The following is a 16,667-nucleotide window of genomic DNA, read 5'->3' as shown; positions in this document are numbered from 1 at the left end:
GATGAATATTTCAAACAGTTGTATATTTAAGGACGTCTCAACTAGAATTTCAACCAGTAATAGATATACTTAAAATATATTCTGACTTAACAATGATTTAGTTAGAGGTGGTTTTACGCAGCTCTACTTCACGAACAACGAGTTAAGTGTCCAATTTTCATACGAAACAGAAATGTGTCAGTTATGTCGTTTGCTATGTAAGTGCCGACACCATTGAAAACGAGCTTGTTGGTCTTTTTGCGAGATATGCATGGGAAGCAATATATTCGTTTACTCTTCTAGGAATATATGCTCACGAAACTTTAAAATTAACCACACGGTGATGCAGAATGACGCTCTTGCTTTTCTTGCAGCGTCTCCCACTGGAGTTGATTCATCGTCTCTGTGCCGCTTTCCTGCTTGCTAAGTGAACGTGTAACGGAACGCTCTGCTCTTCTATGAATCTTCTCTATTTCCTCTATCAGCCATACCTGGTACGGATCTGTGTGTTGCGTTTAGTCCTAGGCATGCTGCGCCACTAACTAGAGCCGGCTGCGTGTCTGGCAACATCGTAGCAAGCGACTCACTCGCTCTCTTGCTGCGGTATGATGCTGCGCCCTCATCCCTGCTGTGCTGGTCTTCGCTTAGCACGTCGTATAATTCACGAGGAGACTCCTAGTTCAGATTCGCGAGACGGTACATTGCGGTTGTACGTCCAGCATATTTTGTGGCCGTATGTGCTTCATCTTATGATACAGCTTTGCGATTTTTATGACAGGATAATACGAGTTAACGCTCAAAATTGTCACTTTATATGACCTCGCAGTTCATCTGACTTCTTGTCAAGTATGGCATCTGCTGGTATGTCCCGTATCACTTCTGTAACTGCAGTTTGTAGCATAGCTGACCAAACTTACCAGAAGCTATCAGTTACAACTAGCAGGAACTCGTGCGTCCGTAAGCAAAAGCTGTTCTTGCAGTTTACAATTTCTACAGTCACATCTTGTAGAAAGATCTTTCAATAACTTTTGATCCTATGTAAAAACAACTGATTGGATTTAAGAACTCGATTCAGTCCGCCGCGGATTTGTCTGGTGCTGAAACCGAGGACAGTAGACACAAATCTGAAACATTAAATAAAGGAGTTGATTCTCGAAACTCTTGTTGCTGCAGAGAGGTCAATGGTAGTCGGCGTATGGGGCGCCTTGAGCTTAGTCCCCAATGTGTGAGCCGTCTATTAATGATCCTTGTGGTCAATGAAGTACCGCTTGCACATCGAATCGATCATGATGATGATGATGACGATGATGATGATGATGATGATGATGATGAATCCGGAGCTCTGTGTGCCTGTCTGATGACTGCTCGGTTCTCACGTTGTGTCGTCTCTCTAGATGGACCGCTTCCTACTCGATGCTATGTTCGGCCTTGGTTCACCCATTCCTGCCAACGTCGTCGAAGAGTGGCATCACTCCTATCCAAATGTCGAACGATTCGCTAATTACTACAACCGCCTTCTTTGAGACCAATTACACGTCCCATCTCAAACGCTGACATCTGTGTATATTGTTCACGCTCTTGTCTGCGAGGCATAGTTTCTGTCCAACTGAGCACACGGAATGAAATTCGCAAAAACTTTATGCTCTGGTATCGACATGTCCACTGATTACTATCCTTGTCAGATGGGTGGTGAAACTGCACTGCAGCATCACACACTCATCCATCGATCGCATATCAGTTTGTGACCAGTTTGTATACTCCTTCGTGGTGCGTCCTTTATTTTTTTTGTCTTAAAATAAATTTCGGGTGACCTGCCTTAGGTTACTCAGCCTTTCATAAGCCCGTGGTCCAAGAGTCTTGATTTCTGCGTTATTGTTACAGTTATTATTATCATAACAGTAAACACAGCAAATGAGTTCACTATGATGGATTTCATATTGTATCATTAGGCGGGCACTTCCCAAGCATCTCTGTCTCCTTTTTATGTCGACGGAGAATTGGTATAGGTCCAGTAAAGTGGCTAAGCATATTTTATCAACGCCAGTGGTTTTCAAGTGACCAATAAGATCTTCTGCACCACTCCCAGTGTGTTGAGAACTGCGGGGAACACTTTCAGTGGTTTACACCAGAGTCCTGTAGTTCGATTTTAAAGTTCATGTATCCGGAAAATTTTTCAATTTGCTTCTCTTCAGTTTTGCTATTACAAGGACTGGCACTATCGATGATATACACTTTCTATTTCTCCACAGTTGTGACGCCTGGCGTAGACTATTGTGCTCTAGTATTCGATCCATCTGAAATCGAAAGTTCAACAGTAATTTGTCACGTTCGTTTCGACAATTTTTTCTGGGTTGTAGTCCCCAAAGTTCCTTGCCCCTGGCAGATAGTAATTTTGGCACAAATTCCAGTGAATAATTCGTGTCACTTCTTCGTACCTCTGCTTGTAATCAGTCTTAACGATCTTTTTACAGCATCTCAAGATGTGGTCAGTTGTTTCGTCAGCTTCTTTACAGAGTCTGCACTTCTGGCCTTTTCGGATTTCTATATTCTGTCGTCGATGGCGTCAGTTCTGATGGCTTGTTCTTATGCAGTAAAAAGCAGTCCTTCAGTTTCCTTCTTTAGGGTTCCGTTGGTCAGCAAAGGCCAGGTCTTTTGTCTATCTATTTTGACATCAATCTTCTCGAAAAACTGTGCATGCAATGCTTTATTGGCTCGCATAGTTTTACTTGGTAAAGATATGATTCTAATGATTTAAATAACAAGTTATTACAGAGTTAACTGCGTTATCTAAGAAACCTGACGCCGGGCGATGCCAGTGTTCGATATTACAGCAGAGTTGATGTGTATAATCTTCTGTTTCTGCGCGGATTTATCTCATCTGCAAGTTCTCATCGCAGATGTGAAGCTTGCATGTGTTAGGTACAGCGATGTGTCTGAGGAACGTGACTTGCTCATCCTTATTGATCACTGTTATAGAAGGTCATTACAATGAATTGTTTTATCGGTTATTATGCTGTGATTCCAGTACGTTTTGCATTTTTCCTTCTCTACAAAAATTAGAGGACCATATATGTAGTATTTGTTTAACTGGTAGATCTGTTCCAACTTTGCTGGATTATCTAGTCGACCTCCTCATTTCTTTACAAATATTCCGTGTGGGCTGATTTTACATTCAGAAGCAATATACTATATTGTATCCTCTGGTCTCCACACTTCCTACAGCTATGATCTATTTCCTGCTTCTTCCGGCACTTCATCGTCACGATAACCTGATCTTGTATTGTTATCAGAAATGCCGTAGTTAGAGTATACAGATTTTTTTAAATCTTCGCATTGACTAGCTAGGATCATGTAACAACTTCAATTAATGTTCTTTCTTGGTTTCTTCCTATTTTTCAGTACTTCTTCATCTTCGGCCCTTGTTGTTTTTTCGTTTTTTCTCTTCTTGCTGTTCCTGTGTCTGCCTATAAGCCTTCTAAATTTACTAACATATTTTTTAAAAAGTTTCCTTCTGTTATTTTCGATTATTTGATGCCTCCTATGCTTATCGAGTTCCTCGAACGTGGAACTACAATCAATACGAGATGCTATGAAGACGCTTTGCAGAAACTGCGATGCGCCATAAAATTTAAAGGACCAGAAATGTCGGACGGAATTATCCTAATGGAACCATTCCATGATCCCGTTGTGGAGGGTGTTCGCTTTTCATTTGACTGCCCCTCATATATTCCTAGAATCTCTTCGGATTTTTTCTGGGGTAGGAGGGTCTGGTACAGGATACATTCATGCATTGAGAGACCAAATGAGGAGCTTGTCAAGTAAAGACCAGCGCCATTTTCAGGATTCATCTGCTGGCTAAGAAGGGCTGGAAGGATTGGCAACATGCTGATTACATTTCTCACGATCATTGATCGCTCTACATACTGTCTTATACGAGGCTGTTGGAAGAAGCCGAAGGCCTAATTGGTCAGTGGTGTTAACGTTTTACTATCAAACTCAGATAAATTATTGATAACAAATTTCATAAGTGAGTAAATGGACTTGCGGATTTGGTTAATATTCCCAGCTACTTAAAGAGATGCGTGCGTGTGTGGACTGCACACATAATTCTAATGACTTTCTTTTGTGGAATATATACTTTTTGACCAAGTGAGTAATTACTGCAGATTATTATCATACAAGACATAAGCGGATGAAAAAATGCTGGATACATTAACTTGCTGAGTTTTATATGCTCAAATTTGACGCTTCTTTTTATAGCAAAAATAGTCGAACCTAAACATGTTAACAGGTCTACAATATACACTCCTGGAAATTGAAATAAGAACACCGTGAATTCATTGTCCCAGGAAGGGGAAACTTTATTGACACATTCCTGGGGTCAGATACATCACATGATCACACTGACAGAACCACAGGCACATAGACACAGGCAACAGAGCATGCACAATGTCGGCACTAGTACAGTGTATATCCACTTTTCGCAGCAATGCAGGCTGCTATTCTCCCATGGAGACGATCGTAGAGATGCTGGATGTAGTCCTGTGGAACGGCTTGCCATGCCATTTCCACCTGGCGCCTCAGTTGGACCAGCGTGCGTGCTGGACGTGCAGACCGCGTGAGACGACGCTTCATCCAGTCCCAAACATGCTCAATGGGGGACAGATCCGGAGATCTTGCTGGCCAGGGTAGTTGACTTACACCTTCTAGAGCACGTTGGGTGGCACGGGATACATGCGGACGTGCATTGTCCTGTTGGAACAGCAAGTTCCCTTGCCGGTCTAGGAATGGTAGAACGATGGGTTCGATGACGGTTTGGATGTACCGTGCACTATTCAGTGTCCCCTCGACGATCACCAGTGGTGTACGGCCAGTGTAGGAGATCGCTCCCCACACCATGATGCCGGGTGTTGGCCCTGTGTGCCTCGGTCGTATGCAGTCCTGATTGTGGCGCTCACCTGCACGGCACCAAACACGCATACTACCATCATTGGCACCGAGGCAGAAGCGACTCTCATCGCTGAAGACGACACGTCTCCATTCGTCCCTCCATTCACGCCTGTCGCGACACCGCTGGAGGCGGGCTGCACGATGTTGGGGCGTGAGCGGAAGACGGCCTAATGGTGTGCGGGACCGTAGCCCAGCTTCATGGAGACGGTTGCGAATGGTCCTCGCCGATACCCCAGGAGCAACAGTGTCCCTAATTTGCTGGGAAGTGGCGGTGCGGTCCCCTACGGCACTGCGTAGGATCCTACGGTCTTGGCGTGCATCCGTGCGTCGCTGCGGTCCGGTCCCAGGTCGACGGGCACGTGCACCTTCCGCCGACCACTGGCGACAACATCGATGTACTGTGGAGACCTCACGCCCCACGTGTTGAGCAATTCGGCGGTACGTCCACCCGGCCTCCCGCATGCCCACTATACGCCCTCGCTCAAAGTCCGTCAGCTGCACATACGGTTCACGTCCTCGCTGTCGCGGCATGCTACCAGTGTTAAAGACTGCGATGGAGCTCCGTATGCCACGGCAAACTGGCTGACACTGACGGCGGCGGTGCACAAATGCTGCGCAGCTAGCGCCATTCGACGGCCAACACCGCGGTTCCTGGTGTGTCCGCTGTGCCGTGCGTGTGATCATTGCTTGTACAGCCATCTCGCAGTGTCCGGAGCAAGTATGGTGGGTCTGACACACCTGTGTCAATGTGTTCTTTTTTCCATTTCCAGGAGTGTAGGTTCTCTAGTTTAAGTGTGCATCAATATGCACACCTAAAAATTAGTACTACTTATTGGTACACTTGGTTTGTGGGAGGCTGGATATTTTTGACAACGCAAAGCTGTATGAGCAGTGTTTCTTCGAAGTTTAAAGCTAGTCCATTTGTGGAAAACAAGCGAAGTATCTTTTTTCAAAAACATTATTTACTCTTTTCTCGGCTGATGCTTCGTCCCTCGACTTCAGGACAATGTTCGTATCATCTCCAAACAGGACTAATTCTGCGCATGGATCAAATTAAATGATAGATCATTAACATAAAGCAAGAACGATATTGGGTTCATAACCGAAGTCTGTGCAAACCCACTGTAATTTATCCCCACGCAAATTATGTGTTTTCTCTTTTTGTATTACTCGAATAGCCTATGGTAGCTTTCTACTTTCTGTTTCTTAGATAAGAAAGTATCTATTTCTTTCTTTCGCTTACGCCATAGTCCCGCAGCGATCGCACGGTCGGCGTGGTTACAACGGATTTGGCAGTGTTAGTGTTAGGGATGGCCCGATGCCCTTCCTGCCGCCACCCCGTATCCCCCAGGATGGAATCAGTGTACCCCAACTGTCTGCGTCTAGTGTAAATCGTGAAATAGTGCGGACGTGTTTCAAATGTCTGCGACGCTTGTAACTGTGGCGGAACGTGGGGACCAGCCCGGTATTCACCTAGCGGGATGTGCAGAACCACCTAAAAACCACATACAGGCTGGCCGGCACACCGGCCCCCATCGTTAATCCGCCGGGCGGATTCGATCCGGGGCCGGCGTGCCTCCCCGAGTCCAGGAAGCAGCGTGTTAGCGCGCTCAGCTAACCTGGCGGGTTATAAGAAAGTATGTGCATGCAGACATTATTATCAGTATCAAGACTGTCAAATAAACAAATGGAAAAGGTATCGGTAGCAAAAGCAGCTCCTCGGCGGGCCTGCGTAGAGCTGCGCCGGTGTACTCACCGAGATGACGTAGGCGAGTCCGCTGTAGGTCATGGTGGCGACCGACTGTTTCCGGCGTCCCGGCGGCTCGGCCCAGCGCGGCACTACGCCTCCGTCCGGCCGGCCGGCGGGCAGCACGTCTGGCGCACCGGGCGCCGACCCCTGCGGACATAGGCAACACACCACTCACCACTGCTGCAGCGCCCGCACAGGCGGACAAGCGCATTCTCTTGCCAAACGCACATGACGTTAGCGGCAAAAATATACTAACCTGAAGAACCAGTAGTTGTAACGTGAAATATCTGTCTCTTCATGATCTTTGTATACGCTAGGAAATAAACAGTCAGCGATCGATAGTGATTACACTGACAAGCCAAAACATTATGACCACTACCCACCACGACGTTGGATGCTGCCTGGTGGTTTTGCGGGCACGTGACACGGTAACAAAAGTATGTAACCGAAGCAGACACGGACGGGGGATCATCATATCGGAGGTATGGGCTGCAAAGTGGGACATCCATTGAAATAAGTGACTTTGACAAAGGGGAGATTATTATTACGCAGAGCCTATGAATGAGTATCCTGAAAACGGCGAAACTGGTCTAATGTTCATGTGCTACTGTCATGAGCATCTACGGAAAAAGGTAGAAGGACGGTCAAACGCCACTAGTCGCTGAATGATTGGACATCCACAACTCTTCACAGAACATCGGGTCCAGGAGCTTGTCTGCTCTGTAAAGTGGGACAGGTGGTGATCTGTGGGATCTCTGCCGAAAGAGCACAAAAAATGGCTCTGACCACTATGGGACTTAACATCTGAGGTCAACAGTCCCCTAGACTTAGAACTACTTAAACCTAACTAACCTAAGGACATCACACACATCCATGCTCGAGGCAGTAATTGAACCTGCGACCTTAGCGGTCGCGCGGTTCCAGACTTAAGCGCCTAGAACCGCTCGGTCACTGCGGCCAGCCGAAAGAGCACAATGCTGATGCATTCACAATCGTTTCGGAGTACACCATCCATAGTACATTGTTCAACATGGAGCTCCGCAGCAAACCACGCCTACGTGTTCACATGCTGACCCAACGGTATCGTCAATTACGATTGCAGTACGAATGGGATCATCGTCAGTCGACCGCTGATCAATGCAAACGTGTCGGCACTTCGGGTGAATCAAATTTTTGCTAGACAAGGTCGACAGTCGTCTCCACAATCGCCGTCATCCAGGTGAACGAAGGCTCGAACCGTGCAGCGCGCCACGGACGTAGGGTGGTGAGAGCAGTATTATGCTGTGAGAGACATTTTCCTACTCTTGCATGGAACCTGTGGTAGTAATTGAAGACATGCTGACAGCTGCAAACCACATACATCCCTTCATGCTTGATATCCTCCGCAACGGCCATGCCAGCTTTCAGTAGAGTAATTGTCCGTGTCTCGGCGGCAGAACCGTGCTACAGTGGTTTGAAGAGCATTGTAGTGAACTCCCGGAGACCAAATTCGCCTAATGTAAATTATATGGAACTCATCTGGGTCCCTATCGGGTGCCATCACCGCGAACGCAAATCAGCGGCCCGTTGTATCTCCACAAACCTACCAACAAACTATCGGATCCCTCATACACAGAATCAAGCTATCAAGTAGGTGGCCATAATTTTTTGACTCGTCAGTGTATATACTTCTTTAAAAACAGCGAAACATTTCTGACATGGAAGACGATTAAATTTGTTACTGCTTATTTCACCTGCAGCAATTTAAGCTGTCCTCTTAGATTCCTGCCCAACAACACTTTCGGAAAGCGCTACATATTCGAAAATAAACAGCGAAATATTGGCAACAAGCAAGTATACAAATGTTATTGCTCCTCTTTTCACTCGCAGAAATTTAAGCTGTCCTCTTAGGTTTCCGCCTAGCCACACACTTGGAAAACATCACATATTTGGAAATAAACAGTCACATATTTATTTCATTTTGTAATCAGACGGAAATATGAATAGCATCGAATACTGAGGAACGAACTTGTATTACACGCACAAGAAAGTCCCATAGTGTGTTAATAACGCTAAGATGGAAAAAAGTATTACCATCGAGCAGGACACGAACCTACATCCCTTCAATGCGCAATCTACCACCTTGTCCATTGCTCTAGTCCTGTGTTACGATATTTTCTGCTGTTGCTTCGATTCTCATACTTTCTCTCGAATTCTTAAATCGTTGATGCGTCATTAACTGACATTTAATGACAAAAGAGACGTGTTTGTAATAAATCTTCTCCAATGATCCGTCACCATGAAACGGCATACTACAAGTCATAATGCAGAATAGCTGTGTATGTCCAACTGTGTCTATTGCATCGAGTCAAAGATATGAGTAGTACACCAGTACTGTGTAATAGTCTCTGGCCATAAACAGAAGTAGTATAATTTTGCCGTTAAAGTATACTGCCGAGCGCTGGGCGATTTCATCCCTATGTTCCGAAGGGCGGCCACCTTAGATGTCGCATGCACAGCTGAGTACCAGGAACGTTCTCGTTGTTATCTATGCAGTATATAACAGAGCACCGCAGGTTTCGCGTACCACAGACGATGAGTAAATTCTTTATAATCGGGCACATTTGAGTATATGCTGTGCCATTAAATTTTTTCAGAACAGGCAAACGAGGAGGCAAATATCTCATTAAAATCTGTGACTGACAGGGTTGTAAGAACCGCCAGCTATTCCGATCGTTCAACAACGAGAATATGGAAGGAGGAGGACACAGAGCTGCGATAGTGTGCTGAAAAGTAAAGTCTTCAAATGTTCTATGTAAACACTCTAAATTTTTTTTAAATAACACAAAAGTTATTAACATTCTACATCTTTAGTCTTCATGTCTACACATTTATTTCTCAACTCTGTCACCCTGCCGACGAACACATTTCTCCGAACGAGATTGAGCCGTGTTTCGGCTTGCGTTGGTACCGTTGGAAGGGTGGCATCGTGCAATAGGGATAGTGGCGTCTCGTTTTCATCTTGTGTTTACTGGCGCCACTACATTAGCTAGCGTTGTCTGTCCACAAGTGGCAGCAGCAGCGGTTATCGATGTCTAGTACGGTGGTACTATCTTTGGAGGGACGTCAAATGTTTTCCGGTTCGGAGTGTGAGCAGTCTGGTTGGGAAGGAGCAGCAGTGAGGTCCGACAGTGCGGGGACATACCGGGACCGCTGGCAGCACACAGTCACTGCCGGATTGAGGGGCTGTAGTTGCGAGGGCAACAACCCCGTTCTTGACTGGACCCAGGACGTTTGAGTTGAGTGAACATTAACCCAGTAATGAAACCTCCACTATTTTGAGATCACGCCATTTGTTCATGCGTTGCTGCTCGCAGAATCACTGAGACGAAGAGCAATGAGTGGAGTGTTTGGAGTTGACGAAACTGATTAGCCATCCTCCACCTTTTATTATTAATCTTTGAATTGCTTGTGTTTATTGATGAAGTTCAACCAGCGGTATCAACGCCCCAGTTACCTGCTCTGGAGGTTAGCGTATTTTCGCAGCAGTTTACCTTTCCTTGCCTCGCCGCCGCTGTCCGGTAAGGCATGTAGTTCGACAGCCTCCTTGATTGTGGTTCGGATATTTGTTTCTTTTGGACTACTTTGGTCGTAGTGGGTCCTTCTGCTTCTGGATGTTCTAAGCACTGGATTCAGAAGACGCAGTGCTGTCCACCGGTTCCACCTTGCCTGGGTTATTCCATCGTTGTGTTGGTTATCAGACGTTAGGTAGATGTTGCAAGAGTGTTGGCCGGCGTTTAAACTGTCACTACTTTGAGTTGCCATCCGGTTAAGTGAATACAACTCTTGGCTGCCTGTCTCATCGTTTACGAAGTTGAGCGACTTTCCCAGGTCGATTCTTGGAGCACTGTCTGAGGCCCATTTCTCTCTTGATTTGGTCAGATTGTGATGATTGTCAATGCAAATTGTCTTAAGAATTGTTAATTACATATTGTCTCTTAATATGATTGTCCCTTTTTTATAATGTTTTAGTAAGAATCTGCTTTCTAGGCCTTCTGTCGTCAAATTTTTTTTGTTTTTTTGTTTTTTTTAGTGTTTGCTATTGGGAGGAGGAGGAGGAGGAGATTAGTGTTTAACGTCTCGTCGACAACGAGGTCATTAGCGACGGAGCGCAAGCTCGGGTGAGGGAAGGATGGGGAAGGAAATCGGCCGTGCCCTTTCAAAGGAACCATCCCGGCATTTGCCTGAAGCGATTTAGGGAAATCACGGAAAACCTAAATCAGGATGGCCGGAGACGGGATTGAACCGTTTGCTATTGGGGCCTTCAGCCGAGAAATAATTTCAATTTCTTGTGAGTAATGCCTTAAGCCGTGAATGCAACAAATTTTTAATTAGATATTGTCTTAACAGTCAAATTTGATAATTGTTCTTTATTGTCAACCTTATATGCAATTGGTTCCAACTAAAGTGTGCGTGAATTAAAAAAAAAAAAAAAACTGAGCAACCACCGGTAACTGAGTAAGGCCCCGTCCACACCGAAGTGTGCCTTTCCCTAGGTACCACATCTCAGAGAGACCGCTTTGTTGATGACGTCAGTTTAAAACGTCTGACTTTGTTGACAGAGTCACAACCTCACCTCTAAATGGCTCTGAGCACTGTGGGACTTAACATCTGAGGTCATCAGTCCCCTAGAACTTAGAACTACTTAAACCTAACTAACCTAAGGACATCACACACATCCATGCCCGAAGCAGGATTCGAACCTGCGACCGTAGCGGTCGCGCGGTTCCAGACTGTAGCGCCTAGAACCGCTCGGGCACACCGGCCGGCCCAAAACCTCACCTCTGCTTGGACGGTTTCATCACTGTCAAAGTGAAGTCCTCCATGGCGTTCTTTAAGTTTTGCAAACAGACGAAAATGAGATGGGGCGAAGTAAGGACTGTATGGAGGATGATCGATGGCAATGAGCCTAAGGCATCGGATTGATACAAATGTCGCAGTGCTCGTGTATGGTCTGACATTGCCTTGAAGAAGGAGAGGTTTCTCCAAGTATGGGCGAACTCTTCAAATTCGGAACTCGATTATAACACTCTGTTCCTGCCGCACCGACATAGTTACGTTGCACACACCCACATCACACGCTACAGCTTGGAGCCCTCTAGGGGCAGAGGGCTGCAATAGTGTAGACATGAATAATAAAGATGTAGAATGTTAATAACGTTTGTTTTATTTAAAAAGCATTAAGAGTTTTCAGATAAGAAATCGGAGGTATTAATTTTCAGTAGTCCTTCGTAATTGTACGGTGAATGAAAGAGAACGGAAGGCATTAATTTCGGCACGCCCTCGTGCAAGTACTTCCCTTGGCTTCACTGCTTTCGAAAGACGCTGAGGAAGGAGAAGAAAATTTTTATTTGAGTTAATCTTGCTGAAAAAGATGTCAGTGCACTGACACATAATTTTAGTTTTCTGATCAGACTGGAGTTTGTGCAGGCGGCATTGCAGCAAGTTCACGGTTCCAGAGTTAACGGAGGGTGTCCTCGATGTGCGCAGCGATGAAGAGTAAAGCTGTGTTTATAGAAAAGAATATTTGTACAATAGAGAACAATGTAATGAGGTAGTGAAGTTGTTAAGACACTGGTGTCATATTCGAGGGGTTGGAGTTTGCTCTGTCCGCATATCCTCATTGAGATTTTCGGTGGTTTACCTAAATTATGTCGGGCAAATGTCAGGATGGCTCCTTCATCCAGGGTTGACCTCTCCTCATGAAGCCGTGTGCCTGACCTATCTTCATACCGCATTCTTACATGTATGCTATCTATTTTTATTATATTGCGATGACAAATCCAATATAACTGTAAGAAGATGTATGGACAGTGAACACGCTCTTTATTTTGCATTGCCAGAATCGCGGTAAGTGACGTTTTCTACGCTATAATTTTTTTCTCCTTATTTCTTTCAGGAGGTCTCCTTCTGGAAACGCAAAATTGATCTTGTTTTGCTTTAGTTGATCCTTGTTTATTCAACAACTTCTTTTTCGGTACTCTGCAGGGCAACTATTGACTCTGAACGTCTATATTTGTTGAATAGTGTATCGTACTGAAATATCATGTTAATACGATCGTTTGTAGACTCGCTAGCTGTAGGTCACAAGTTGTGCAAGATACACTTTTGTGAGTAGCCACGGAGTCTCCACCACCACCACCGTTGTCCCTTGCCGTTCCACGCCGTCTGTGCACTTACGGGCTAAGTTACGTGGTGCGCACTCTACCTGCCTTATGTTACAGTAAAAGGCAGTACGGAGTTGGGCAGACGCCACCGACCGGCGTACAGTATATGCTGCAGGCGCTCACTCCGAACATTCTCATCGAGTCATTGATTTTCATTTGGTTCCATTTTTTGACTGCTGTGGTGTGCTCCTAAGGGGGCTGCCAACGCGAAGTTGACACCTCGCACGGAAACCACAGAAGAGTACAGTCGCTGCATGCCGCACCGACGAATGAGTAACGTCGGCGTAGCTACACCTCCTTGAGCTTCTCCACGCCAACACAATGTCTCGTCTACTTCCAGCTGAGCAGAGGAACGTTCGCCCCGTTTTTAGTCAACGATCAAGATGACAGTATGGCCCCTAGTGTATTAAATGTCTGGGCACTATGTTAGTTTTTCCTCAAGTGAAGAGTCTTGTAGAACTGTTTGTATCAAGTGATACTTTACGCAATATTCAGAACATTCCTGTTGAAATCGATTGTACAAAGTTGAGGAAACCTTCATATCTACATGTCACAAAGTGAATTAATATTTTATATGCTATAGTTCCACTCCAATCTCCTCCCGAAGCAAATCAAAGAACCCACCGTTGTGCCGGTGAGTGTATTTTTGTACTGTCAACAACTAATTTTGCAGAAGTATCATTATTAATAGAAAAAACTGACACTGATGAATGTATACGGAAGTAGAAGCAGAAACCTAACAGTAAACGTAGGTTCACAAATGAGCCATTTGCGAGATAACTGCGAAATTCTGGTTATGGGCTGCCACTGACTTCATACGTTGTAAACATCTTTATGTTTTACTGGATATACACAAAATACGGTACATGATGTTATGATGTTTATAGAGCTAGTGTGGAGTTCTAATTAGGCCATATATACAGGCAGGAAAGGATGCAGGGTCCGGCTGCGGGGGGTGTAAGGGGGTGAGGGATTACAACTTCTCACTTCTCCCTTTCTCCTCAAACATTTTACTTGTGATCCACACTTTTAATGTGCCACACGCGTCTACGATTCTAACAATAGTAACAACAAAATGTGTAGAATATTCTGTTATTGTTATTAAAGTTTGAGCGCTGCAGGAAAATGTAATGTTCAACAACAGTAATTTTCAGAGTCTTGTTTTAGATTCTCTCTGTATCGACATTACTTTCATTCGCTTACAATGGGCTCTTTCCCACTCGTCAGACCAAGCTGTTCCGGTCTTGCTGGTGTTTCCTGCCAGTCTAACTGTCTAGCCGTGAATTTTCCACCTAAAATTTCTTGTCTATTACATCAAGCTGTGCTAGTCCTGCTTCTATCAGGTCTTCTTTTACTGCACCAACCCTCTTTATTGTTTAAATTTCAGCTGCTAGCTTCGTTGAATTTCAAAACCTTTATAGCTGATCTGGTTGGTTCTATTCTTTTAACATGCCCATTGAATTTTAAGCTGCGTTTATTCATAGCAGTTGGTGTAAATTTCCATTTCTTGATATGCCCAAGATCTGTATGTTTTTTCTTCAATATAATTTGGACGTAGAATTTCATGACTAATATTCGTTCTCTTTTTTAGGCTCCTTCAGTGTCTCTCTCTCTCTCTCTCTCTCTCTCTCTCTCTCTCTCTCTCTCTCTCTCTCTCTCTTCGTAATAATTATTCCAGCCCGATAAGTTAGGCCAAGTGGACAGTAGTTAGCAGACCGAGTGACAGTGAAAATTCTCGTCTGTGACGGAGATCTTTTCTCGTAATTATTAAGAGCATCCGACTTTTTGATAAGGGTTTTTGGTCTGACAGCTGAGAAAACAAACTTGTTTGTTAAAACATTGAACTGATTAAAGAAAGAGTAATAACTTGCTACTTCAGCAAACCACTTCTGCCAGCTCTACGAGATTTATCAACCTTCTGTAATCTGATGCTCTACAACCAAGGAGATTTACTCCCCATCATCTCCTCTATAAAGGCGGCAAAAGGAAACATCAAACTTGACCCATTTCCTTGTTAACGCTATGATTGCGCCACGCAGGTCACATCGAGTCCAGCTGATATAGTGAACCTGTGCCGGGACGTGACAGTAACAAACTCTCTAACTTTGACTAAGTCTTAATTTACACAGTAATAAACCAACGTGTGCAGTGAACATTGTCAGTGTTTCACCTAGATCTGAGATCTGAGTCTGCAGTCTTGGTGCCATGTAAGCGTGTAAGTAGAAAAATTCGGTTTCTCAGTCGTTTCCGCATACTCTGGGGAAGTCGGTCATTCTCACAGCGGAAGGTCTTCCCACTTCTGTCTTCCCTAATTCAGTTTCCTGAGGTTTTTGTCGGTTCTGCCTGCGGTGTTATGAACCGTGTCAAATTTGTTGTTGACGGCATGCACAGTCAAACTGGGTATGTGCAACTTTACCTGGCCAGAATGGTACCGGGTAGGTTGTAGACCCATCTGAAAGGTAGGCGCTCACACAAGCAACTGACAGGTGTCCGGTGTTAAGTGTGACTTTCGTTATAGAATTTCTTACCATTTTTGAGAGTCTTAGTTTCATGCTATTTTGTTCTCCAAAAGCTCGCTACGAAATTTTGAAATTGTATCAACAAATATATACACTTCTACTGAAATGTGCTTTGTAAGAGGAGGGAGGGGGGCGGGGGTAGAACCTTGATATTTCTTATTTCAGTACGGCCATCGGTGAAATTTGCGCCCTATTTGATGGGACTCGAAAAGATTTCAATTCAAATGAATCTAGACACAAAGGAATTGTAGAAATTCGCTGCGAGTGGGCATCGATTTAAATTAGTGGGGAAAGTTGAAAATATGTGTCGGACAGGGATTCGAACACGGGTCGCTTGCTTATTTGGTGGATGTTCTGGCCGCTACGCCATCCAGACACAGTGGTCATCGCAATTGCACGGACAACCCTAGCACACCTGCCATCAGACACAAATTTGCAACTTATCCACACAATACTAATGTAGTTTCCCTTGCCCATTATCCTGATTACTTGCGGCATTTCGCCGATTTCCGTAATTGTTCCAGCTTCTTGTGTATCCGCACTGAAGAGGACGTTGGCCGTTCGCCTTAATTATATATGTGGTGTCTCGGACGTGTACGAAAGAAGATATACCACATATATATCAACTGAATTTCTATTAGCTAGTACAATATTTCATAGTGAAGTAAGTGGTGGTAAAAACTTGTAAGAGATGCATGTGGAGGTATTCATGTTCCTATATACCATAATGTCGCAGCAGACGAGAACAGTGGTGAGACATTACCGCTACACTGACAGGTTTCTAGCATCTTTGTAACGTGCTCGGGTTGAAAACGAGAAACTCACTATCCAGTCTAAATCAAACAATGGAAAGTCCAGGATGGAATAATTACAATATTGCGAAAAGGCTAGACTGCTACTCACCATAAAGTGGAGATGCTGAGTCGCAGATAGGCACACCAAAAAAACTGTCAAACACGTTTCAGCCAAAATGCATTCTTCCGAATTAGACTACACACACACACACACACACACACACACACACACACGCACACACGCACACACATACTCACTCGCGCAAATGCAACACACACACACATGACCACGGTCTCTCTGGCTGTCCAAGATGCAACTCGAGACGGGTGTAAAATTAATATGCGCAACGGAGAATAAAAACGCTAAAATGAAGATTTAGCTCTGTCTGACTATCTCCTGAAGCAGATCTTAGGATCTCTTAATTCTTTAAATTACAATCTAAACATAAATGAATGATGAAGGCAACTA

General features: G+C 44.6%; 1 protein-coding gene across 1 annotated transcript in view; it reads right to left on the bottom strand.

Moving 5' to 3' along the window:
• LOC126154805 (inactive rhomboid protein 1) overlaps nt 1-16,667 on the bottom strand; it is a 378,989-nt gene that overhangs the window by 186,502 nt on the left and 175,820 nt on the right. The window contains exon 4 of the mRNA XM_049916186.1: nt 6,686-6,826. Coding sequence (XP_049772143.1) covers nt 6,686-6,826 — 141 coding nt within the window. The remainder of the gene's footprint in view (nt 1-6,685; nt 6,827-16,667) is intronic.

This window comes from Schistocerca cancellata, chromosome 2 (genome assembly GCF_023864275.1).
Source record: "Schistocerca cancellata isolate TAMUIC-IGC-003103 chromosome 2, iqSchCanc2.1, whole genome shotgun sequence".
In the NCBI taxonomy this organism is placed as follows: domain Eukaryota; kingdom Metazoa; phylum Arthropoda; class Insecta; order Orthoptera; family Acrididae; genus Schistocerca; species Schistocerca cancellata.
Note: the sequence above shows the minus strand (reverse complement) of the source record. Positions and strands in the feature narration are given on the sequence as shown.